The sequence below is a fragment of the Xenopus tropicalis genome, chromosome 6 (genome assembly GCF_000004195.4).
Source record: "Xenopus tropicalis strain Nigerian chromosome 6, UCB_Xtro_10.0, whole genome shotgun sequence".
Lineage (NCBI taxonomy): Eukaryota > Metazoa > Chordata > Amphibia > Anura > Pipidae > Xenopus > Xenopus tropicalis.
The window spans coordinates 110,552,328-110,579,452 of record NC_030682.2 but is presented as its reverse complement, the minus strand read 5'-3'; the positions used below and the strand labels follow the sequence as shown (position 1 = coordinate 110,579,452).

Genomic DNA, 27,125 nt, shown 5'->3' with positions numbered 1-27,125 from the left:
ATCAGTGAGGGGTCAAATAATTATTTCCTCCACTGTAAGTCGCTAACAATCCAGTAGGTCAAATCGATTAAAATCTGCAATGTAAATAAAAAAAAAAAGAGAGGAGCACTCCAGAGGAGCACTGCCAGATATCGGTCGGGCAGGTCAGTCGTTGTTGCCCCTACACAGCTACAATCGGCCCGTGTATGGCCACCTTTACATCAGGGAGTGCGCCCTTCTTATCATTTACTTTTTATTTAATGTGTTTGTCCAGACAGATTACTTATTACTGCTCATTCTGTTTTACTGGGGTCTCTTTTCTTCACAATACTACTAACACTACACATGTACTTTTCAACAGCTTTCATTGAATCAACCCTAAATCAATATTTTTTTCAAATTGCTTATTATGCATTAACATGAATGAAAGATCAGTGTAGTGCTTCACTATGTTTAATCCTCCTATAAAGAGAATAGTAAAGGTTTTAAATGTTTCACTCATTAGCACTTAATCAACTTACTAACCTGCATAAATAATCACTGGATAACCTTTCCTATAAAAAAAGGTAACTTGAAAAACAGACCCCTTGCTTGGTCTTAGATATTCTCTCTAAAGTAAAATAATCCATCTGCTATAGAAACATGAGTAGGTTTCCAAGTAGAGCACATGATGGCCAATGAGTCCAGCTAAATGATTGAAAGTGTCAAGTGAACCTCTGGAAACCAGCCTATGTTTCGCTGTACACGTATTGAATGGCAGAAAATGAAATACAAATCTTGCAATATAAAAGTGCAACTAGCGATAGATTAATAATACTACTATGTCATATGGAAAGATGTTTCATGGGTATGTACTCCCTTGACTCCTCGGTAGCTTTTCATTTTCTTTATTGCCAGTTTAATCACATCCCTGGTTATACATCTTATACTTCACCCTGGCAAGTAACTTTCTCAAAAACCGTGAAGGCATTTAGTTTCAGGGTATGAAACATTTCAGAACATTGAGAACATTATTTTGCTTTCATATTTGGAATGGATATCATTAGGGTCAGAGTACCTGCTAGTACCAGACTGTCTATATGTAGCAGGCAGGACATGATGCACACAATAACGCCTTTCAGTTGCCTTTTATTTAGGTGGCACAAAAGCAAGCACTACAGGGACTTAAGTTGGCCAAAGGAGGCACAAACATCAAATTGTTGTGCGGTGTTAGTGTAAAGTAGCTCAAGTAGCTCATTTATGTATCATACATTAATGGTGATAATTTTGCCCTAGTGCTTTGCTTAGGTGGTTGTAAAAGGAACCTTAAAATGTGTTTATGCTATGCAATACATTTGCCAATCCTTGATAAAAAGCCACAAGCTGCAACTTTTATGTTGCATTATTGCTCTTAGATGGCTGGCCTGTAGGGGATTTCCCTAAAAAGCCTATTTAAAGTACAGGAGACAAAAACTTGCTTGTTGGTCTGATAATGTCAAGACAGACGACAGATGCCAGCCCAGGTGAAAGGTTGCACCCTGCTAGGACTAGGCATGTTAGGAGGTCAATACCAGGCTCACCTTAGAGGTAATAGGTAGCTGTGCTAGTCACTAACTTCTCCCAAAAAAGGAGATAGTGTTTTGGGGGTAGAACCCCCGGCGATTGTACACCAGTTAGGGAATGGGCACATTCAGGAGTAAGTTAAAAGGTTCAAACTACAGGAGAAGCTTGAAAACTGCTGACACAACAGAGAAGCAGGGGGGAGGTTTCAGATGAGGCCCCCTCAGCGCTAATAGCACTCTGCTAGTGCATTTTCACATAAAAATGGTACTGGAGGCTTCCAAAGAGAAAATACTGTGTGTGTGTGAGGATCCTGTGGAGAAGAGTTGATTTTGCGTAACTGATTTGTACTGCAAATGTACGCCCTCTTGTGCCCAATTCTACACCTTGCTATGTGAGATGCCTTCTTCTTACAGCAAAGGCCTACATAACCACCTTCCCTGTGATGGGAGTCTACCAGCTATGGGTAGCATCATAACAAGGATACCCAATTGCAAAAGGCAGTACAACCATCCAATTGATTTGTATAGATGAGCTCAAGTAGACACAAGCGCATTAGAGTTTTGGATTTTAATGGCCCATTTTGTGGTTAGTGAGGTGCTCAATAGTGATGAGCGAATCTGTTCCGTTTCGCTTCGCCGAAAAATTTGCGAATCTTTGAAAAGATCGGCGAAACGGCGAAAAATTCGCGAAACGGCGAAAATGTAGTGCGACAAAAAAAATTGTCGCCCGCGGCTATTATTTTGTCGCGCGGCTATTGTTTCGTCTCCCGCGGCTATTGTTTTGTCGCGCGGCTATTATTCCGTCGCGCGCGGCTCTTGTTTCGTCGCCCGCGGCTCTTGTTTTGTCGCGCGGCTATTATTTTGTCGCCCGCAGCTATTATTTTGTCGCACGGCTATTGTTTTGTCGCGCGCGGCTCTTGTTTCGTCGCACGGCTCTTGTTTCGTCGCCCGCGGCTATTATTTTGTCGCCCGCGACTATTCTTTTTTGACGCCGGCGACAATTTTTGGACGTGCGGTGAATTTTTCCGCGGCGAAATTTTTCATCCGTTTCGCGAAACAATCCGCCAATGGCGAAACGCGGAAATTCGCCGCAAATCCATGCCTGGCGAAACTTTTCGCCCATCACTAGTGCTCAATTCTTATGAAATGAAAAATCTGGTATTTTAATCACAACCATCTGAAATGGCACTGAAAAATGCAAGTGAATGTCAAAAAAACTGGATGCAAATTGTAACATGCATCTAAATCAGGGGGCTCAAACTCAATTTACCTGGGGGCCGCAGGAGGCAAAGTCAGGATGAGGCTGGGCCGCATAAGGGATTTCACAAAAAAAAGTTCATGAAGGCTTGCATTATCGGATAATGCAAGGCACGGCGGGCGGGAGCTGCTGATTGCGGAAATGACGTTATGCCATCATAACAGTTATTATGGGAAGACGTTCTGTGTGCACAATTGGCTGCTAACTAAGGAGCTAATTGTGCACACAGAACTTCTTCCCATAATAACTGTTATGATGGCATAACATAATTTCCGCAGTCAGCAGCTCCCGCCCGCCGTGCCTTGCATTATCCCTTGAATCGCAATAAAAATCGCGATCCATTCATTGCTTTTGCGAAGGCGTTGGTGCGGGCCACAAAATATTGTACCGAGGGCCGCAAATGGCCCGCGGGCCGCGAGTTTGAGACCCCTGATCTAAATCAAATGCACACATTATTCTCACTTTCATGGATCTGAAAAGCTCCAACATCTTCCATAGGCATATTCTCATTACTGGGAAAAGGCTGTAGGCAGGTTGAGGGCATTTTGACTCCCATGGGTCATCCTGAGAGCTGGAAAAGTCAAAATACTATGTGAATATTATATATGTCCAAAAACTGCTATAATAAGTTGCAGTGTATAAATACAACATTTTTCTATAGATTTTCTTATATTTTTTTCTTGTGCCTAATAAAATACATACCGCCTTCGAAATGTGCAAATTGTGTTGTTCCTTCTTTGTGTTAATCAGATCCATATCATGTACTACACTGGCATTATCTCATTAGAGCCATCAAGGTGCAGCTGCCAGCTGCTTTCTATTTGAAGCTGTGAGATGCTTTCTTGATGGAGAGCTTCAGACCATATGTATGGAGCAACTTTGCAGAATTTCAGAGGTAATTTGCAATAGGAACAGATCTGACACTCCTGCAATTTATACACTTGAGATTTTGCTACTTAATGATATCTCCAGCAAATTGGATACTCCTCATAATCCACAAGCAAGGCATAAGGGTGTGCTTTGTTAGGTATAAGGCTAAAAAAAAGTAATGTGATATTAATCTTAACTCAGTTAGCATTTCAAGCTGGCATTACTAGGGGTTTTTTGTTTGTTTATAACGAATGAAGGTATCACTGTACAAATTAAATAGTCATATTTACATATCCATAGAGAGACTGTTGAATTACAAAATCCTAGAATTCCATGCTTTAACCCACTGTGTAACACAGGGTCCCTCCCTTAATCATATAACCCCCAATCAGAAAGCTTGCAGTAATCTGACTCTTGCCTGTGTACTTCTGGCCAGCACTAAGAGAGCTTTGCATTTTACTCTAAGAAGGAATGAGTGATAGACCTGAAGCAAGTCTTAGGGGGTGAGTTCTACTTTAATCCTTATCATTCTTTCCCCCAGAATAAACTATATATTATCTGAACACCAAATTAATACATGAACCCTAGGGTAGCAGTTTATTAGAGATAATCCTGGCAGTTTCATATTATGAATTAAAAGATATCTTTATGATTCACTGACAGAGACAAATAGTCTCATAAAGAATATAATCTCTCCTATTCCTTTTTACATGCTCTGTAAATGATTACAAACTTTGTTGATTGATTGGCTCCCACAGCAGAATGAGGGTATATCCCACAAAAGTATAATATAATGCATTTGATATGAAGTCTAAGTATATAGATACCAATACTTGTAGATTGTAAGCTCTTTTGGGCAGGGCTCTCTTCACCTCTTATATCGGTTATTGATTGCTTTATATGTTACTCTGTATGTCCAATGTATGTAACCCACTTATTGTACAGCACTGCGGAATATGTTGGCGCTTTATAAATAAATGTTAATAATAATAATACCTGTAGCAGAAGCAACAGGCAGACAGGAGGTTGATTTTTGTGCATTGTAAGAATATGTTTAGGAAGTTTAAGAAGAATACAGGAAGAATCTCATGGTTAATTGACCAATATAGGATATTTAATGCAGATTGCATTTGCTAATATAGCTGAATGGTTGACTGCTACAATAATGACTGGATTAAACTGCAGTTCCAAGAAAAGAGAAAGAAAGCAGAGAAACCAAAATAGGCTTTTCCATACACTCATACACTGGTGTGACAAGGACAAATGGTTTTTATAAGGGGAGTTTCATGGATCCTAGAGGAACAGTCAAAGTTTGCAACCGTTGCATAACTACCACTCTAAGCATCCCCCTATCAACAACTAAACGTTGCCTTCCCCTAGGCTAGAGCATTACTGAAATTAAAGTAATATGTAAACTATTGAACAAACTAGGTAAAGGCATATACACTAAGGTATGAAAAGATAAGGATTGGTTTTGCAGCAGCGTTTTAAAAAGGTAACTATAAGCAACACTAAAGATGTCCCCAGAATCCCTCTATTATCTTTATTAGTAGAGAGATAGTAATTCTGGAACACCTGGAGCACATACTGTAAACTTGTATGGGTATTTAAAGAAGAGATGATCTAGTAGCCCTTGTACCTGTTCACCTCAGAAAAGCCTGTTTCCAAAGGATTCTTTTGACTTAATGGGAAAGTATCACTAGAATATATTTCCTATTATGTAGTAGAGATGCATTTACCTGTAAAAGATTTCACATGTAAATTTGACAGCCCAGGTATGGGATCTGTTATAAAGAATGCTCGGGCCTGGGGTTTTTTGGATAACAGATCTTTCCATAATTTGGGTGCCACTACTTCTGCCCTCACTGTATAATGTATTTAGTATTTGGAGTTATTGTTCATAGAAGTCAATGTACCATTATTTAAGTCCATACTGTGTGTGTACATCTATAGTGAACATCCCGTACTATACAGGCTAATGGCACATGGGGCAGTTTTTCGACAGTGTATTTCAGCTAGCAGAGAAATGCCTGAAGTCACACTAAACTATCAATTCAGGCAGCTGAATCCTTTGGGAGCTGCTCTCATCTTACCTGCCCATTTTTCTGCTGATCGACTATTGGGGAAAAGCAGTAAAGTGTGACTGAAGTTTATCAAAGCACAAGTCACATGGCTGTGGCACCCTGGGTAAGTAAGGAAATACCTAGCCCCATGTCAAAATTTAAAATTAAATTTAATACCATCTGTTTGCTCTTTTAAACAACAGATTTTAGTGCAGAATTCTGCTGGAGCAAGATTATTGATGTGTCTTGAGAAAATATGTTTTCTGTGACAGTATTCTTTAAAGGGGTGGTTCACATTTAACACTGGAAAGCTGCTGAACAAAAAATGAAATAACTAAAAATAACTGCAAATAATAAAAAATGAAGACCCACTGAAAATTGTCTCTGAATATTACTCTCTACATCATACTAAAAGATAACTCAAAGGTGAAGAAACTCATTAAGGTGCTGTCTAGATATAATAATATCATATTATACACATTGTATGACTGACACAAAGAGAGAAGAGTAGAAAGAAAGTCTTGGCAGTTATCATTAGAGATGACTGAAACCCCTAGGATTTAACCAGAATCTTCTTTGTTAGAAAGAGCAAGAAACAGTGGTGCTCCTCTTTCATTCCAAAACAATTTGTTCCACCACAAAAGTGGTAATTTGCAGGTCTGTAAGTACCATGCCTCTGCCTATACCTGCCCATTTTAGAACCCTTACCTGTGTGATGAATGGCCTTTGCATTTTCCTGCTGGAGGCTTTGCATTTTCAAGTAATTGGCATAAGTTTTCAGTACAGACTCACTCTTAAGACCTGTTGCAGGTATATTCTTAATCTATTGGCTACATAAACCTGCTCATCCCATTCCAATGCCTGATTATTAAGCGTGTTTGTTGTGATCTTGCTGCTTTCTGTTGTTTCTCTTGTTACTCTGTGACCATGAGTCCTGTCATGTTCCAGAATTAGGCCCGGTTCTTGCATCCTGTCTTGTTATTGAATCCTGCCTAGTTCCTGTTTGTTACTGCCCCAGTTGGTACCTCTGCTGGTGGGTTACCAAGTACCGACCCCTGGCTTGTTTACTGGACTTTGTTTATTGTCTGCAGGTCTGTGGTACTCTCTTCACTGTCTTCCACCTGTGCTGCCTACTGGCCTCTCTGTTGGACTCTGTACTGACTGCCGATCTCTGGACTGTTACTGGATTTGCCCCTGCATTTGTCTTTTCTTTATCTACTTTAGGGTTTTTACACAGAGATGATCAGCATGAAACGTTTCATAGGAGACCTTATTATGAGTAAACTGATCTCTGCCCTCATCAGGGTCAATGGCTACGGATTAGATTGATTTATAGTGTGAATATGCATACCTCTCAGTCTATCACTACATCTTTGTCCTTTACCGAGCACCCAAGGTATGTCATGTAGCGGTGTGCCATCCTTTGTGTACATATACAGTGGAGGAAATAATTATTTGACCCCTCACTGATTTTGTAAGTTTGTCCAATGACAAAGAAATGAAAAGTCTCAGAACAGTATCATTTCAATGGTAGGTTTATTTTAACAGTGGCAGATAGCACATCAAAAGGAAAATCGAAAAAATAACTTTAAATAAAAGATAGCAACTGATTTGCATTTCATTGAGTGAAATAAGTTTTTGAACCCCTACCAACCATTAAGAGTTCTGGCTCCCACAGAGTGGTTAGACACTTCTACTCAATTAGTCAACCTCATTAAGGACACCTGTCTTAACTAGTTACCTGTATAAAAGACACCTGTCCACAGAATCAATCAATCAAGCAGACTCCAAACTCTCCAACATGGGAAAGACCAAAGAGCTGTCCAAGGATGTCAGAGACAAAATTGTAGACCTGCACAAGGCTGGAATGGGCTACAAAACCATTAGCAAGAAGCTGGGAGAGAAGGTGACAACTGTTGGTGCGATTGTTCGAAAATGGAAGGAGCACAAAATGACCATCAATCGACCTCGCTCTGGGGCTCCACGCAAGATCTCACCTCGTGGGGTGTCAATGATTCTGAGAAAGGTGAAAAAGCATCCTAGAACTACACGGGAGGAGTTAGTTAATGACCTCAAATTAGCAGGGACCACAGTCACCAAGAAAACCATTGGAAACACATTACACCGCAATGGATTAAAATCCTGCAGGGCTCGCAAGGTCCCCCTGCTCAAGAAGGCACATGTGCAGGCCCATCTGAAGTTTGCCAATGAACACCTGAATGATTCTGTGAGTGACTGGGAGAAGGTGCTGTGATCTGATGAGACCAAAATAGAGCTCTTTGGCATTATCTCAACTCGCTGTGTTTGGAGGAAGAAAAATGCTGCCTATGACCCCCAAAACACCGTCCCCACCGTCAAGCATGGGGGTGGAAACATTTTGCTTTGGGGGTGTTTTTCTGCTAAGGGCACAGGACAACTTATTCGCATTAACGGGAAAATGGACGGAGCCATGTATCGTGAAATCCTGAACGACAACCTCCTTCCCTCTGCCAGGAAACTGAAAATGGGTCGTGGATGGGTGTTCCAGCACGACAATGACCCAAAACATACAGCAAAGGCAACAAAGGAGTGGCTCAAGAAGAAGCACATTAAGGTCATGGAGTGGCCTAGTCAGTCTCCGGACCTTAATCCAATAGAAAACCTATGGAGGGAGCTCAAGCTCAGAGTTGCACAGAGACAGCCTCGAAACCTTAGGGATTTAGAGATGATCTGCAAAGAGGAGTGGGACCAACATTCCTCCTAAAATGTGCGCAAACTTGGTCATCAATTACAAGAAACGTTTGACCTCTGTGCTTGCAAACAAGGGTTTTTCCACTAAGTATTAAGTCTTTTTTTGTTAGAGGGTTCAAAAACTTATTTCACTCAATGAAATGCAAATCAGTTGCTATCTTTTATTTAAAGTTATTTTTTCGATTTTCCTTTTGATGTGCTATCTGCCACTGTTAAAATAAACCTACCATTGATATGATACTGTTCTGAGACTTTTCATTTCTTTGTCATTGGACAAACTTACAAAATCAGTGAGGGGTCAAATAATTATTTCCTCCACTGTATATATATATATATATATATATATATATATATATATATATATATATATATATGATATATTGTATACAGCTGATGGCACTAATTTCAGGTATGCCCTATTCCTTCTTAAAGACTAGGCAGAAATTATTTTAGATTCCATAAGTTGTAAAACAATTCAGGAACACAAAAATAGTAAAATACATCAGATTCCTAAACTTAAAGGATATAGCTAATTTTCCTAATTAGCCTGTTTAAGGCATTTACTGCATCCTTCAGTATGTAAGCAGGTTCACAATTTAGGAGTCAGCAAGGAATTCATGATTCTTATAAGAATCCATGAATATCATATTTATGGGCATATAATAACAGATGCAAAGTGTTCTCCAGGTCTAGTCACCTCTGGCAATCAGATGTGTAATTTTAAGCAGCAGACCAATAAATACTACTTGGTACTAAGTATATATGGATTGCTTGAAAGGGCTGTGATGCACTAAATTGCACATTCATTTTATTTAATATGACATTTCGACATTTTAATATAGACTTCCTGAACTTGGCCTTGCTGTGCTATAGTTTGGCAGTATAATATAAAATTGTGAAACTGGGTAAAGGAAGATAGAGTTCAGCAAGCCAGCTGCCCATACAGATAGCAGCTCATGTGCCCAAAGTCACATCTAAACTCATCTGCCACTGTGCCCAATCCTCCTCCTTTTTGCATATTATTCAGTTTTTGCCAAGGGACACCAGTGCACTGACTGCAAATTACAGGGCAGCCTCCAGGCTTCAGCTTTCCATTTGTCTCCTAGGCTCAGCAGATGTGGCTGAGGAGAAAATAATAAAGACACTATATTTATATGATACAAGTCTACTGATATACTGTATTCACACATTACTACGCTGATTTTTTTTACTCTGCATTGCTTTGCTCCTATCATGCTTACATTCTCTGGCTCAATCCCTTTCCCGTGCTGTCATCCTTTCCCATGACATTCATCTGTATGTAATTATTTAATATCATCTGCTGCATGTAATTTTTTAATTCACATAGAGCCAAATAAGATGGATAGAAAAACAGACACTTTATTTGCTAATATTCCCATTTTTTACAGCCAGTTTCACCTTGAGTTACTGTTTTAGGCTGCTGAATAGAGATAGCCAATACTTTATTTCCCCCTTTTAAGGAGATAATAGGAGGTTATTTAGTAAAAGGTGCAACATTTGGTATAGGTCTAATCACCTATAATAGCATTTATTGGCCATCTGTTTAAAAGCAAACATCTTATTGGTTGCTATGGGTTACTCATTATATAATTTGTCTTATATTTTATTTGGGGTAAATACATCAATTAATACTGTATGGAAAGTCGGTCTGGGTACACAGCACCGCTACACCATGGGCCAAATACAACCTCCTTGTGCATTTCAGTTGCAGTTAAATGGGGTAATGTAATATCAGGAGCAAAGTTTGCTACTCTTCTTATCACCTATAGCAACCAATCAGCACGTAGCATTTTCTAATAACTTGTTTAAAAGCTAGAATCTTATTGGTTGCTATGGGTTACTTCTCCTGGACAAACTTTGTGCCTTTTATTATGGGGGAAAGTCTTCAAACTATTTTTTCTTCTTTTGAGCCAGTGGAAGGTGGATGCAGCTCAGGGGAGGGTTAGAAAGCTGTATGGGCAGTAAATCAGGGATAGTGACCAAGCTTTATCCACAACTACACTGACTTTTTTGGCTAAACAAGGGAAATTGCTTAAAGGAGAAAGAAAGGTAAAAACTAAGTAAGCTTTATCAGAAAGGTCTATGTAAATACAGCCATAAGCACTCACAGAAACGCTGCATTGACTTCTCTGTCAAAAGATTTATTGTATCTGTAATTCATGTGCCAGAGACACGCAGCTCTCTGCTCTCTCCTCTCTCCTGCTCCCCCCTCCCTTAAGAATGCTAAGAACTCACTCCCCCCCCTTAGGAATGTGGATCTGAGCCAATCAGCAGGAAGCTTCCTCACACACTGAGCATGTACACAGGTCTTGGTCTTGGTGCAGGAGCGAGGCATTATGGGAATTTTCTTTACACAGCTCAGCGATTTTTTTCCTATAAGGCTTCTGATCATCTGAACGGGAGAAATATGGGGAGACAACTGAAGGTATGCCTGCAGCTTGAGATTAACTCTTCATTAGCCTTTCCTTCTCCTTTAATGCGAACAATCCGTGGTGAATTTGAATAATATAAATGTTATCAAAACTTAAGCTAAGATAGCAATTTGAAAATGAAATTAGCATCTTAGCAGCCTAATCAGTATTTAATAATCAGCACGTGTGTCTTAGGGACAGGGTACTAGAGTGCAAAGTAGTACCCAGATCATATCTGACTAAAATATCGCTACCCTGCTATCATCTGGAAACACATTGTTTTTAGTGTTATTACTGGTTTCCTCTTGCCAGCAATGGCAATTATTAAATGTTTTACTTGAGTGCAAAACGTCCTTTTCTAAACCATTAACTGTCTATATCGATTTTATCACTATCCTTTCCCTCAGTCCTGCAAAACCATTATAGGCCCACTTAATAGATTATACATATGCACCACAAGGCTATGGATATGCCACAAAATACATCAGCGCATTAATCTTAATACATCTTCATCTGTCTTCATCTGTGCGCTGCCCTTCTGCTTTTTGGAAAGTTGATGCAATGCCATGAGTGAGAGTAAGGTCAACATATCTGAAATACCTAATGTTAGATAAGCCTCTGGCTTTGCATTAAGGCTTTGCATGTGGCATACTGTAAACTTCCACACTGGTATTCTCATTCAATTGCAATTCAACAGCTATCTGTGTTTATACACATTAAAGCTGTATTCACCCCAATGCATTTAAAATAATTCAAGCGTTGTGCCAAATTGCACCCAAATAGGGTGGGAGCTTCCCAGGCATAATGAACTATAAATACAAAAAAATAAGACAGAATCCCCTGAATTAAAAAGCTAAACCCAAAGCAAGGCAAAGTAAATTACAAAAAAGCCTTTATTGAATATTAAAGCAAGAATCCCCTTATAAAAAAAACACAATTAAAATCAAGTACACAAAAAGGATTATGCCCAAGTCTATATGACTTAATGGGCATACATATTGTTCAGACAGGACATAGAACTAAAGTCAGTAGGATGGTGGTGATAGATTCTCATGACCCCCATTAATCAGTTAACCAGGAGTCCATGACTCCCAAAATGGTTAGCCCAATGCACATTTCATCCTTCCAGGCTTCATCAGAGGCACATGGGTGCTGGAAATTGGCCATTTCCTTACATGGGCATCTTTTTAGCGGCAAAAAAGATGCAAGTGGAAATGACGCCTGTGCATCTTTTTTGCTCCAAAAATGAGGCAAAATGGAAATGACACCTAAATGTCTTTGCGCCAAAAACTTATGAAAATTAAAATGGCGCCATACGGAAAAGGTGCCACAGTCCATTTAATCCTTCTTTCCATTCTGTATTTGTGCCAAAAAATGACGCCAGCAGGAAGTGACAACACTTCACAAGATATTGTTGGTTAAACAAAATGTCAGTCAAATCCCAAAATCTCAAAATGCCAGCCTAATAAAGGTATTCATTGGCTTTTGATTTATTCCACTAAAAACCTAGCTAATTGCTTCACAGTATAGACTTTGAACAATGTAAGAAGTCTTTAGGGTTCCTTCCATAGTGTTCCATATGCTTCAAACAGGTAGCATCATCATGGTAAATGAACAAGGAACTGCATCTATCAAATTCCAATATAGAGCAGGCATGGGCACCACTGGGGTTGTGTAAATATAGAGCGAATACTCATAGAGAACATCAGGCAATGTCCACAGCAGTTATTAGATAAACCAATCCAGTTGTTAATAGTAATCAAATATTGCAAGATATAAGAGTGCATACCCAATCCAAGAAAAAAGAAAGAGAGGTGCAGGAACACAGAAGTCAGCCCATTTAGTTATTCCATAAATATCAAGATAAAGTCAAAAAGTATCCGCACACTCCAAAAATAAAAATAAGAAATGTATTGAATACAAAATTACATAACAAAAATACACAACAAAATAGGAAAACCGTGGACCAAAAAATAAAAGAGGCACCAAAGTCCTGACCCAGGAACCTACAACAAAAGCTCCTCATTTAGAGGTTTGCACTTTTTCCTACAGTAAGTTACATATATATATATATTAATTTTGCATAGTCCTGCGCTTAAGGGCAAATGGCCATACCTAGTGCACTCTTACCTTCCAATTTGTGCCTGTATGTTACCCAACCACTAAGATTGTAAGCTCTACGGGGCAGGGACCTCCTTCCTACTGTGTCTCATACCACATGGCACTTACTCCCTGTGTATTTATACTTATTTGTTGTATTTATTATAACACTTGTCCTCCCTGCGTGTAATTTTGTATATTGTAAGATTGTACAGTGCTGCGTACCCTTGTGGCACGTAATAAATAAAGTTATACATACATACATACATATAAAACCATGTTCACTGCTCAGTCCTTCCTGCCTTCCATTCCAAATCAGGTGGGAAAACGTGCAAGTTGCCCACTTGTGGCTGCACGTATGCTTTATATCATTCAGATATTATACTGCTTTGTAACTGTTATAGTATAGAAAGGTTCTAGCTGAGACTAGAATTCATGTCATATTCCTAGAAACTGGGTCACAGAGAAATATCATAAGCCAGATGGAATTCCCAGTTGATTGATCAGTGTACATGTTGGAATTTTTGGAGAGATAAACAACACTCAGTTTTCTGATGGTATTTTCATCAAGCACATAAAATTTTATTCCAGTTAAAGAAAACAAAACATTAAACCTGCTTTTAGTGCAATTAATATTAATGGTAGATTAGGAAAGAGAATCTGTAAGTTATATCTGACTGATAGGTCCTGAATATATATATATATAATCAATCAACAAAGTATTCAGTGAAATAAACAACCATTTATTGGCTCAAAATTAAACAAACAATTCAAAAAAAGCAAACATACTATACCAAACAATGCATAGATACATCCCAGTGCCTCATGGTACCCACTCTTCTAACGCATTTTGCACAATTGGGTGCTTCATCAGAGGAGGTGTGGCATGTTCATGTCATTTCCTTTATATACCCCCAACCTATGATTCATACGGTGCACAGGGTTAGCATCAAACCCTGTAATAGGCTCATAATATATCAAAAACATAAAATATACATTCAAAACAACCCTACTTTTAGCTTCATATTTGTAAACTCTAAGGGCAAATGTGAAATTGCTTTATCAATTTATTTACTAAACCCAGGTTATTGTATGAGGAAAAGCTATATCAGATCTATATTGCTTATAAACTCTACTCCAATAATTTACTTCTTGCTTGAATCGCATAAAGAGATTACTGTAAAAACTGTAAAAGATTACATAAAATTCTAAAATACATATATTTTTTTCTCTCTATAGTAAGTGTGGAGCTCTGTGTAAGTGTGACGAAATAATGGCGGCATGTAAAGGAGTCTGGACGCAAGAATTCTGGAAAGCTGTTACAGGAGAGTTTTTGGCCATGCTCATATTTGTTCTGCTGAGCCTTGGATCAACTATAAACTGGAGCCCAAAGGATAACCCTCAGCCAGCGGACCTGGTCCTTATTGCTCTTTGCTTTGGACTTTCCATCGCAACCCTTGTACAATGCTTTGGACATATAAGTGGAGGCCATATTAATCCTGCAGTCACTGTTGCAATGGTTTCTATGAGGAAGATCAGCCTCGCAAAATCCATCTTTTACATTGTAGCTCAGTGCTTGGGGGCAATTGCAGGAGCAGGAATTCTCTACCTGGTCACTCCATCGGATGTCGCTGGAAATCTTGGTGCTACCATGGTAATTCAGGAAATTATACTTTTGGGTTGATTTTTAGGCAGAATATACAATATTTATGATGTACCAAAAGTTATTGTCCCAATTCCCTCTATCTGATTACAGTTTAACTTGTTTGTGATCAAAGAGGGACTAGAAGTATGTTTCGCACAAAGGGTCACAATTATAAAACTTTTTATCAAAGGAAAACTATAACCTCACAATGAATATGTAACCAACAAATAGTTTATATCATATTGTGGCTATTAAAAAATCTTACCAATTGGGAATATATATCAGTAAAAATGTAATCTTTAACCTTCGAACCACCATTTAGTGATGGGCTGGGTGCTCCCTCAGAGATCACATGACCAGAAATAATGCAGCTTTAACTGTAACAGGAAGTAGTGTGGGAGAAAAAGAAAGAACTCTGTCCATTAATTGGCTGATGGGGCCTAGCATGTTTGTGTGCACTGTAAATTCCATGATCCCAGGCGGCCCCTATTAAAATGCCAATTTTCTATTTAGGATTACTCAAAGGCATGTATTACCAAAAAGTATATTTTTTTAGGAAAATGGCTTATTAAGATGAAGTAGGGCTTTATATATAAGCTGTTTTTTATGCAATGTATTTTTTTGGAGACCCTACATTGTTTGAGGGTATATTTTTACTTTAAACCAAAAATGTTTACAGTTTGGTATGAATTTTTATAAAGCTGAGTAGTCATGTAAATTCTGGGTATACTCTTTATAAAAGTGCATATGCCAGAGCTATACTAGAATTTAGGCTAAAAGTATACACTCCTATGGACTTTAAGTGAAAGATACTAGGGCCAAATAAGGGCTTAAACACAGTACAGGCATGGGATCCTTTATCTGGAAACCCGTTATCCAGAAAGCTCCAAATTACAGAAAGCCCGTCTCCCATAGACTCCATTTTAATCAAATAATTCAGAATTTAAAAAATGTTTTTTCTTTTCTCTGTAATAATAAAACACTACCTTGTAATTGATCCCAACTAAGATATAATTAATCCTTATTGGACACAAAACAATCCTATTAGGTTTAATTAATGTTTTATAGATTTTTTAGTAGACTTTAGATATGGAGATCCAAATTATGGACCCCTTATCCCAGGGGGCTCAAACTCAATTTACCTGGGGGCCGCAGGAGGCAAAGTCAGGATGAGGCTGGGCCGCATAAGGGATTTCACAAAAAAAAGTTCATGAAGGCTTGCATTATCGGATAATGCAAGGCACGGCGGGCGGGAGCTGCTGATTGCGGAAATGACGTTATGCCATCATAACAGTTATTATGGGAAGACGTTCTGTGTGCACAATTGGCTGCTAACTAAGGAGCTAATTGTGCACACAGAACTTCTTCCCATAATAACTGTTATGATGGCATAACATAATTTCCGCAGTCAGCAGCTCCCGCCCGCCGTGCCTTGCATTATCCCTTGAATCGCAATAAAAATCGCGATCCATTCATTGCTTTTGCGAAGGCGTTGGTGCGGGCCACAAAATATTGTACCGAGGGCCGCAAATGGCCCGCGGGCCGCGAGTTTGAGACCCCTGCCTTATCCGGAATACCCTTGATCCCGAGCATTCTGGATAATGGGTCCCATACCTGTATATCAGATAACAGGGTCATTTGTTTTCTAGGTTGTTCTATAAATCTGCCACTCTCTATATTTTTGTTTTCAGCTACCTCCTACATTCTATTCCATCCGTGCGTTATAGTGATTCCTGACCCTTGTTCCTGGCAATTCTGCCTGTTGAGCTTTTGATGTAAATGTCTTTTTAGGCCTTCTGGATTCTTGCTTTAATACTTAATCCACTCTTTCTCTTTTCAACTCTACTATACAATTAGAGATGTACAAATTAGATAAAAAAAAGTTTTGTGACATTTTGTGAAGACTTGAAAGAGGGAAGGAAATCATTATGTGGCCTCCAGTTTCGGCTGATTGACCCCTGCAAAAGTTGTCACTTTAGACTTTGAAGCAGGAGATAAAAGGAGAAGGGAAGATTAAAACTACATTTTATCAGAAAAGTCTATGTAAATACAGCCATAAACAATTACAGAACTGTTGCTCTGGGTCCTCAGTGAAAATAAAGGCCACATTTCTTTCCTTTTATTCTGTATACATCATCTTCTGTGTCAGACTTCCTTCTCTTAGAAAAATCTTTCAGGGCACGCCATGAGTCTGCTCAGTTTGCTCCTGTCCTCTCTCCCCCTCCCTTCTGTTCTTCCCCCTTCCATCTTTGCGGTGTAATCTGAATTGAAAGCTGTTCCGTGCCTGCACGCTGCTGCCTGGAAGTGAAGTCAGACCAAGCTAAAATGGCAGCTGCTATCTTAAACAAACAGAGGGAGATTATATGGCTCTTTATCTCAGGTATGGTAAAGCTTTCTGCAGAATAAATATAGCATTCTAGGTGGCACTGTTGTGACTAATCTATTGGCAATAACATGTCAAAATGCCTTTCCTTCTCTTTTAAGAGATTCAAAGTACAATAGCCTTAAAACTTTTGGTAAATGGCACCCAGCTTTGTGGCATCAGGCTCAACCTTCAAATAAATGGTTAGGCTTGTTGTTTTACCCAGAGGTACTGCTTAAAAGGGGCAGTTCACCCCTTGTTAAATATAAGTTCATTGAATAAGGCTTGCTCTCAACATACTTTGTTTTTTTTGTGGATATTAGCAAATTCCTTTAGTCTGGTGTTGCTGAAGCAAAGCTATCTCATGGCATAATGAAAGTAGTCACTGAGGGCAGATAGCAGTTTCCTGGAACACTTTTCTCTAATAGATTCTTTAAGACGAGTAGTTCTAATAAAATAGTGGCAAAATAGTCATTTTTCTACTTCACTGCCCATTGACAGGTTCAGTTTCCAGTGAAGTAGATGACAATTAAGGAAAATGCCTTTGATATAGTCGTTGTTTCAGCTGTAATTCAAAGACTTTGACCAGATTATTGCTGGGTATTAAATTATCAGTGACTCCTTCTCTTGCAGATACAAGTTATTCATCTTCCAATAGGAAATAATGGCACTTTTTCAAGTCAGCACTGGCAAAGTCATATCAGTGTTGAAGTGGGTGGTGAAGTTCTTATAAGTTCCTTACAAGACAAATAAATAGCTCATAGGTGTATATAAAGCATTTTACATTTGCAATACAGGTATAAGATCTGTTATCCAGAAAATTGTTATCTAAAAAGCTCCAAATTATGGTAAGGCCATTTTCCATAGACTCCATATTAATAAAATTATTAAAAAATTCACAAATGTTTTCCATTTTCTTTGTAATAATAAAACAGTACCTTGTACTTGATCCCCACTAAGGTATAATTACTCTTTGTTGGAGGCAAAACAACCCTATTGGTTTTATTCAATATTGGGCTGATAAGCGGAGGCTCATTTATCAACATTCTCATTTTTGTGGTTTTAGTTTTTTAAAACCATGGATATTATTATTGTTATTAACAATAATAACATGTATTTATAATGCATCAACATTCTGCAGCATTGTACAATAACAGGGTTTATACATACAGAATTACATACAAATTAACATACAAAGCAACCACTAACCAATATAAGAAGGAGGGCTTACAAAGAGCTTACAATCAATAACATAAACTCATTTTCTCTAAAACCACAAATGCCAGGAGATTTATTAAAACAGCCTTTTAAAGATATGCAAAAAAATTGATTTTTTTTTTTTTTTATTTTGTCACACAATTCAGTAAAAAAAAAAAACTTCTAAAACCACGAAGCAAAGATAGATTAGCCAATTGAAAAAGGACCAATTGCCATTGATCCTGACAGCTACATAGAGAAAAAATTCTTTCTACAAAAAAACATATTTTTGCTTAATAAAATATGAAATATGTGAAAAAAATGTGACCTTTAGTAAATCCTTATATATATAAATCCTATAATTAATATTATTAAATATAAATGTGTCTGGACCTCTGGGAGTACAATATGGATTTAGAGGCCTATTACATTTCTTGCTGTGGGTGGGTCCAGATAACAAAGAAAAGCTTTATTCAATATTAATATACAACAAGCAAGTAGTGATGAGCAAAATATTTCACCAGGCATGGATTCTCTGTGAAATCCCACATTTTGCTATTGGTGAATTTTTTGCAAAAAAAAATTGCAATTTTTTTGTAAAAAAAAGGCGCAGTTGTGTAAAAAAAAAGTCACATATCAAATAAATTGCGGTTGCATCAAAAAAAAGTCGTGTGCGTCAAAAAAGCTGCGTTTTGAACACTTTTTTGACATTTTTCAGCAGTTTTAAAAATTCTCTGGAAAAGCGAAATGGGACAGATTCACTCATCTCTGCAAGTAAGCATATTAAAAGTAATGGCCTATATACACACGTTTATGTAAAAAATTAATTAGTGTGATTGAAGATTTTGTGAGTTATTTTAAAACTTAACAGGCAGGGAAATATTTTCTCCCGCACATTTTGGTATAAAGTACACAGGAATAATGTGCTTCATTCAAAGTGATTTACTACTTTCTTGACTGGGTAAAAACTTGCTTCCCGGTGAGTATTCTTCCTTTTTGCATATTTGTCTGCTTATTTTTAAAGTTACACAGATGATACACAGACAAGGCAAATAAAAGTGTCTGCTGATTCATTCCAGTTACCTGCAATTTGCTTTGATGGCCTAGCTGGAAGAAACTGCCAAGTGCTAACAGAAAATCATCCCATACCAATTTGAAAAGCACTATAAAGTAAAACTACCTTAAAAAATATTAGTATATTTTTGATATTTGATATAATCTGTTTTTCAATGATTTAAGAACTGGGTTGCAATGCTTTTTCTACTACAGGTGAATACGAAGCTCTCTTCTGCTCATGGACTCCTCGTTGAGCTGATAATTACATTTCAGCTGGTATTTACTATTTGCGCAAGCTGTGACCCAAAGCGAAAAGACATTAGCGGATCAGTGGCACTGGCCATTGGATTTTCTGTTGCTATAGGACATTTATTTGCTGTAAGTAGCTTTCCAGAAAATACATCCTGATTACAAAGCTAAAGGTTATTGTCAGAGCAACTATGCATGGAAAAAGGAACTTAATTAAAGTTCTTAAAAATCTGATGAGCCAGGGCAGAAGTTGATTTGGCATTTCTATGCAGATAGTTAATGTAAGACAGAATGAAATGTGTCATTACATGAGTATTTGTAAAAATGTTGGAACTGCAATTAAAAGACAACTATGTTTATTTGATTTCATACTCATTTTGTATCACTGCACTAATCTCACATTTCTGCATACAAAATTATTCTTGCTGTTGGCTGGCTAGAAAATGTATTTTTCACTGTGAAGTGAACAGATCTGTGGCATGTGGGTCACGGAGTGGTATTTTATATATATATATATATATATACAGTGGTGTGAAAAACTATTTGCCCCCTTCCTGATTTCTTATTCTTTTGCATGTTTGTCACACTTAAATGTTTCTGCTCATCAAAAACCGTTAACTATTAGTCAAAGATAACATAATTGAACACAAAATGCAGTTTTTAAATGAAGGTTTACGTTATTAAGGGAGAAAAAAAACTCCAAATCTACATGGCCCTGTGTGAAAAAGTGATTGCCCCCCTTGTTAAAAAATAACTTAACTGTGGTTTATCAATTTCAATTTTCAATTTCAATATCAATTTCTGTAGTCACCCCCAGGCCTGATTACTGCCACACCTGTTTCAATCAAGAAATCACTTAAATAGGAGCTACCTGACACAGAGAAGTAGCCCAAAAGCACCTCAAAAGCTACACATCATGCCAAGATCCAAAGAAATTCAGGAACAAATGAGAACAAAAGTAATTGAGATCTATCAGTCTGGTAAAGGTTAAAAAGCCATTTCTAAAGCTTTGGGACTCCAGCGAACCACAGTGAGAGCCATTATCTACAAATGGCAAAAACATGGATCAGTGGTGAACCTTCCCAGGAGTGGCCGGCCGACCAAAATTACCCCAAGAGCGCAGAGACAACTCATCCGAGAGACCACAAAAGACCCCAGGACAACATCTAAAGAACTGCAGGCCTCACTTGCCTCAATTAAGGTCAGTGTTCACGACTCCACCATAAGAAAGAGACTGGGCAAAAACGGCCTGCATGGCAGATTTCCAAGGCGCAAACCACTTTTAAGCAAAAAGAACATTATGGCTCGTCTCAATTTTGCTAAAAAACATCTCAATGATTGCCAAGACTTTTGGGAAAATACCTTGTGGACCGACGAGACAAAAGTTGAACTTTTTGGAAGGTGCGTGTCCAGTTACATCTGGCGTAAAAGTAACACAGCATTTCAGAAAAAGAACATCATACCAACAGTAAAATATGGTGGTGGTAGTGTGATGGTCTGGGGTTGTTTTGCTGCTTCAGGACCTGGAAGGCTTGCTGTGATAGATGGAACCATGAATTCTACTGTCTACCAAAAAATCCTGAAGGAGAATGTCCGGCCATCTGTTTGTCAACTCAAGCTGAAGCGATCTTGGGTGCTGCAGCAGGACAATGACCCAAAACACACCAGCAAATCCACCTCTGAATGGCTGAAGAAAAACAAAATGAAGACTTTGGAGTGGCCTAGTCAAAGTCCTGACCTGAATCCTATTGAGATGTTGTGGCATGACCTTAAAAAGGCAGTTCATGCTAGAAAACCCTCAAATAAAGCTGAATTACAACAATTCTGCAAAGATGAGTGGGCCAAAATTCCTCCAGAGCGCTGTAAAAGACTCGTTGCAAGTTATCGCAAACGCTTGATTGCAGTTATTGCTGCTAAGGGTGGCCCAACCAGTTATTAGGTTCAGGGGGCAATTACTTTTTCACACAGGGCCATGTAGGTTTGGATTTTTTTTCTCCCTAAATAATAAAAACCCTCATTTAAAAACTGCATTTTGTGTTTACTTGTGTTATCTTTGACTAATAGTTAAATGTGTTTGATTATCAGAAACATTTTGTGTGACAAACATGCAAAAGAATAAGAAATCAGGAAGGGGGCAAATAGTTTTTCACACCACTGTATATATATATATATATATATGTTTAAGAGTTAATTTACTTGCATTATAACTACCCATCAGTATATTAGTTGCAATAGCACTCAATAATTATATGACCTGTGGTAGAAACAAATCTTTAGTATATGGCACAGTACAATTCCCTTTCACAATGTGTTTGTTCCTTTCCTTTAGCAGTCAATTTCTAAAGCATTAATTATATGAATGTTGTGCAGGGGGTCATGCAACTTACCCTGGACTGGGGAGCTTGCAATTCCCACTGGGTCTATTAAGGACCAGAACAGTGCTTAGATACTGAAACAGAGAGAAGCCAGTAAGGCATAGGACATGACCAATGCAGACTTCCTATCACAGTAGCTAAAGCCAGATGCAAAATGAACTTTAAACTCTAAAAAACAAAGGAAGAAAAGAAAAAAACTACTACAAATTAAAAAAAAAACAACACAGTGACAAACTATACATAACATAATTAACGGTTTATTAGTAATAAAAACATCCTTATCGAAACACTACACTCAGCGTTGCTCAGGCGCTACTGCCCCTACTGACACAGGGGAACCCTAAAGCTACTGCCACCTTCTGACCAGTCACTATTTTTCCTACACACTTTATAATGTATCATCATACATAGTAAAAGTACATTGGTCTGTACATACTATGCAAAAGACATCCTAAAAAAAGCTACTTAATAAGTTGAACCCAAAAGCAGTAGGAAACAATATGAGAATATATTACTTATATATCTAACACAGTATATTAAAATTCTATCTGGTGCCATGCATAAATAAATGCAGGTGCCCCACAATATAAACATGTAATTAAACTGAATGTGTTTTATACCTGATTTTCTTATTTTATTGTTGATGGATTTTAAAGATTAGGCACATACATAAATCAATTATTTGACATGAGAATTGTCACAATTCCATACGTATGTGCATCTATTTTGTGTGTTACAGTTTTTTTATAAACATTTTCATTCTTTGTATTGCTCTCTTTCTGTAGATCCCTTACACAGGAGCCAGCATGAATCCAGCCAGATCCTTTGGTCCTGCTGTCATTATGAATAAATGGGAAAGTCACTGGGTAATGATTAAATAATTACATCATTTACAGCAATAATGCAGCATTGTCATTCTCAGCAACATTTTTAGGCCTTGTTTGGATTTTATTCCTGAAAATATACAGTTGCCAGGCAAAAAAAGGTTTGTCTTTTCAATTCTCAGAAATTTCCTATGAAAGCTTAAGCAGAAATTGTTTTTTAACCAAAATGGCTAAAATAAACTTAAGAGCATATTTATAAAGCTGCGTGTGTGTACAGAAGAGAATGAACTATACTAAACATAACTACATCAATTTCAAACTACACTGCACTATGTATTTATAAAGCTGCGTAATAATTTAACTGTATGTTTAGCCAAGAGTAAAATTCTGTTGTATAAAGTGGTGTCTACATAAAAGCAACTTGGCGCTACAGTGTTAAGTGCCACATTTTACTCCACTTTTCACACTAGAATTACTTTATTGTCTATTTTTTTCAAATTGAATTGAACGAGTTATTGATGCACTGCTCCATGGCTGGCATACATATATATATATATATATTGGTAGCCTGTTCCAGTTTGATCATTTTGTTTTATTTTCATTAGTTTTACTTATTACACGGGAGGGAAAGGCAGAATGTAGGCGCAACTTTATTGAATATTTAATTTTGCTGGGAAAAATGTTGTGTTCACATATTATAACCTTTCACTTCTGGAACAGGCAAAGGTAGCAGTAATGTTGTGTCATACAATATAACACAATGTTGTTCTGCCAGATAATGCAGAAGCCTAAACCCAACTGACACAAGTGGTGGAGAAAGTGGTTGAGAAATGAGAAAATGAAGAAATGAACTGCTACACATTTAAAAACCTGTCTCTTAATAACTTTTGAACAAAGTGCCTGCCAGTTATAACCCCCTTCCTCTCATTTATATGCAATGATAAAGGATATATTTGGCCCCTTATGCTTGCAAGCACCGGGTAGAGTTTAACTGCTTAAGTTTGTCTTTTTACAAGAAGGCTAAATGGAGCATGGCATAGTGGAAAATGGCATGGTCACCTAAAAAATGGCTGGAACACGTATTTGCAGGACCTGCCCCTGTGTTTTTTATTCCTGTACATAAAGAAACAATAAAATTATGTCAGCCTAAGTATTCCCTAGCTCTAAGCACAATTAAGCAATTCTTCTTCACCCATGCAAATATGAAAATATACTAATACAGAATATTTAATCGTTCTGCTTACATTTATTAGGCTTAGACGGTAGAGCTCATTTACAAACACAAGTGCAAGTGTGCCTGAGTTCAAATGCATTTAAAGACATTAAACACCTTTGCTAAAAATGATCACAACAAATAGAACTTTAAAAAATGACATTGTCTATTTATGCCATATTTTCCTATATTTTTGCCATTATAACGCACTAATTTAAAATTTGGGCTATTTTTACTGAACTAACCCCCAATTCCTTTACATACAGGGCAATAAGTTCAGAGCTCCCCATTTACCTTAAAATAAAAACAAACAAACCTCTCTCTTCTCTAAGCAGCAGCCTTTGAGAAGCTCATTATCAGGGGCCTCCTAGTGGACAGTAATTAGTTTCATCAACTCCTTTGAAATCCCTGGGCTGAGGAAGTGGCAGGAAGTACTAAAGTAAAACTGGCTTCATATTCCTGTTTAGTGCCAGCAATAAGAGAAACCATAAATATTTTCTAATTAAAACAATAGGCAAAATGTATGCTTACCATATGCCATATTCACTTCATTATGAATTCAGGTCATGTTGGAAAAGGGTGTATACTGTCCCTTAAAGATACTTTCATCTCACCAAACTCCTTTCTCTTCCACATAGTAATACTGAGCGCCCATTCATTTGTCCCATCCCTTATGAAGGATCCTGCACAAGTAGCTCCAGGGTTCCCTCAGTGGCTTGCATTAATTGGCTCAGCAGACATGCCCCCAAAGATTCACACACTGTTTCAATGTTTTTATGAAAATGTATTTATGAAAATTTTAACCATAATTTGCACCTGATTTATGAACAAATGCTGATACCCAATTCATTTTTATGTATTGGGTGCTAAGCCATAGGGACACAATGGTAAAAAAAAAAAGCTGCACTGGTAAATGGTAAAATGGTAAATGGTAAAATTGCACTTTGCACTTGTGATCATAAATAAGCCCTGGTGATTTTTTTTTTATTTGTTTTAGGTGTATTGGGTTGGACCAGTTCTTGGCGCTGTCATTGCAGGAGCCCTTTATGAATATGTCTATTGTCCTGATCCTGAACTGAAGAATCATTTGAAGGAGGTTTTGAATAAAGCCACACAACCATCCAAAGGGAAATACAAAGAGGTAGAGGAGAACAAAAGCCAGTTAGATTCCGATGATTTGCTTATGAAACCAGCTCTGGTTCATGTCATTAAAGAAGAGAAAGACAAAGAGCCATCTGGTGAGGTATTATCTTCTGTATGACTAGAAAGCAATGAAAGCAGAGAACAACCTTCTCAAGTACAAACAACTCTTTTTCCAGTAAAAGAGACAGATATATTGTGAAAGTTGAGAGTGGCATTTAAAGACTCCTCACCAAAGGATTGTCTAAAAAACATTTTCTACTTATGGGTACACTGAAGTGAGCAAGCCTGAGTAATGCTTAGATTAAAACTATATAATATATTTACACTTTGATTCATTTGACAATGTCTTGTGGCAAAAGTAAGGTAATAAAAATGATCCTTAACAATAAGTCAATACTGAGCCTGAAAATCTGCCAGTTAAGCATTTAGATTGACAATACACATTAGTTTAAGATACCCATTGGCAAATACAGACAAATGCTCTTCCTCTGGCACATAATTGGCCGTTGTCAAGACTGATTAAGACACTTCCCGCCTTATTCTGTTTCCAGAAACATATTCAGAACAGCAGTCATCTATGGTAAGATGATAAATAAAATGTAGGATTTGAAACTGATATTACAGTGTGAAATGTAGCTGTTGTGCTTAATAAATACTATATCTAATGCTACTCTTTTGTCCAGCCGAAAGTAAACTTTTGAAAAATATTTTCCCTGTAGAAAGTATCTTGCTGAAAAGCATTAAATAGCTTCAGGACGTAGAAGAATCTTTAAGTAGCAGCCTCTGTTGCCTGTCCATGCATCTTTCTGTGAGTTTGATCTGTTGACTGACTATAGCAATTCATCACAACTGTACAAACCCGTCTGAATCGTCCTCTAAAAATAGAAAAACATAAATCCAAGAATAAGCTCTGTTCATTTAGACAGCTAAAGATTCCCTGCTTCCAGTGTTCTCACTAAGCACTTTGTCTTTGGTTTACTTTTCCTTTATCTCTGACTAAATGCCAGCATTATGGTATGTTATTAGGATTAGTCTGTACGAAAAAAATTAAATGTTTATGGCTATTTATATTAACAATGTGTGGATCTTTTAAAGGAACTTCAGGTTAACAAAATCAAACAAGCAGCAGGAAACCTATAATATTAGAATACATATATATATATCAATCCAAATGGTGTCCGCACTCCAAGGCTCAATATTCTGCGGGGTGCATAGCCAAAATTGTGTATGTATAGAAAATAATCATCTGTGGCCAGCACACCCTTCAATGCTTTATCAAAAATTTATTGAAAATATATTGTTTAAAACCGACGTTTTGGTCCTCATTAGGACCTTTCTCAAGGTTTTAAACAATATATTTTCAATAAATTTTTGATAAAGCATTGAAGGGTGTGTTGGCCACGGATGATTATTATTTTTTATATATATATATATATATATATATATATATATATATATATAAAATCCAAAAGAGCCATGATTATCATTTAAATAACATCCTTATAAACAGTGCTTATTGATGTCAACAGTTATAACTGATACTTAGGGGGAGATTTACTAATCCACGAATCCAAATCCCGAAAGTGAAAAAAACGGGTTGGAAACGAACATTTTGCGACTTTTTCATCGGCGTCGCAATTTTTTCGTATTTTGCGCAACTATTTCATCGTGACTTTTTCGTATTGAAGGATCAGACAAAACCATTCCAACTTTGCATGATTTTGGAAGCCTTCCATAGGAATAAATGGCACTGTGCAGCTCCAACCTGGCCCAAGGAAAGTCACAATACCGAAGCTTGAATGAATCCAAAACTTTCGTACTCAGCGCGACAATACGATTTTTTCGCGACAGCGTCGAAAAAGTTGCGGAAAATATACGACAAATTCGCGACGGCGGCAAAAAAGTCGCAAAAAACGAAAAAACCGCATTCGCCCGCTTTCGGTCCATTCGTGGGTTAGTAAATCTCCCCCTTAGGGCTCTGGCACACGGGGAGATTAGTCGCCCGCGGCAAAACTCCCTGTTCGCGGGTGACTAATCTCCCCGAGTTGCCTACCCCTGCCATCCCACCGGCGAACATGTAAGTCGCCG

The 27,125-nt window shown here is 37.7% G+C and overlaps 1 protein-coding gene across 2 annotated transcripts; it reads left to right on the top strand.

Moving 5' to 3' along the window:
- The first annotated feature begins 4,118 nt into the window (after window positions 1-4,118).
- Window positions 4,119-26,226, top strand: aqp4 (aquaporin 4). 2 transcript variants are annotated; one of them, NM_001317845.1, is given in 5 exon segments: window positions 4,119-4,151; window positions 14,213-14,627; window positions 19,447-19,611; window positions 22,643-22,723; window positions 24,892-26,226. In NM_001317845.1, coding segments are annotated over 5 exon segments (957 nt in total). In that variant the 5' UTR covers window position 4,119; the 3' UTR covers window positions 25,156-26,226.
- Window positions 26,227-27,125: the final 899 nt, after the last annotated feature.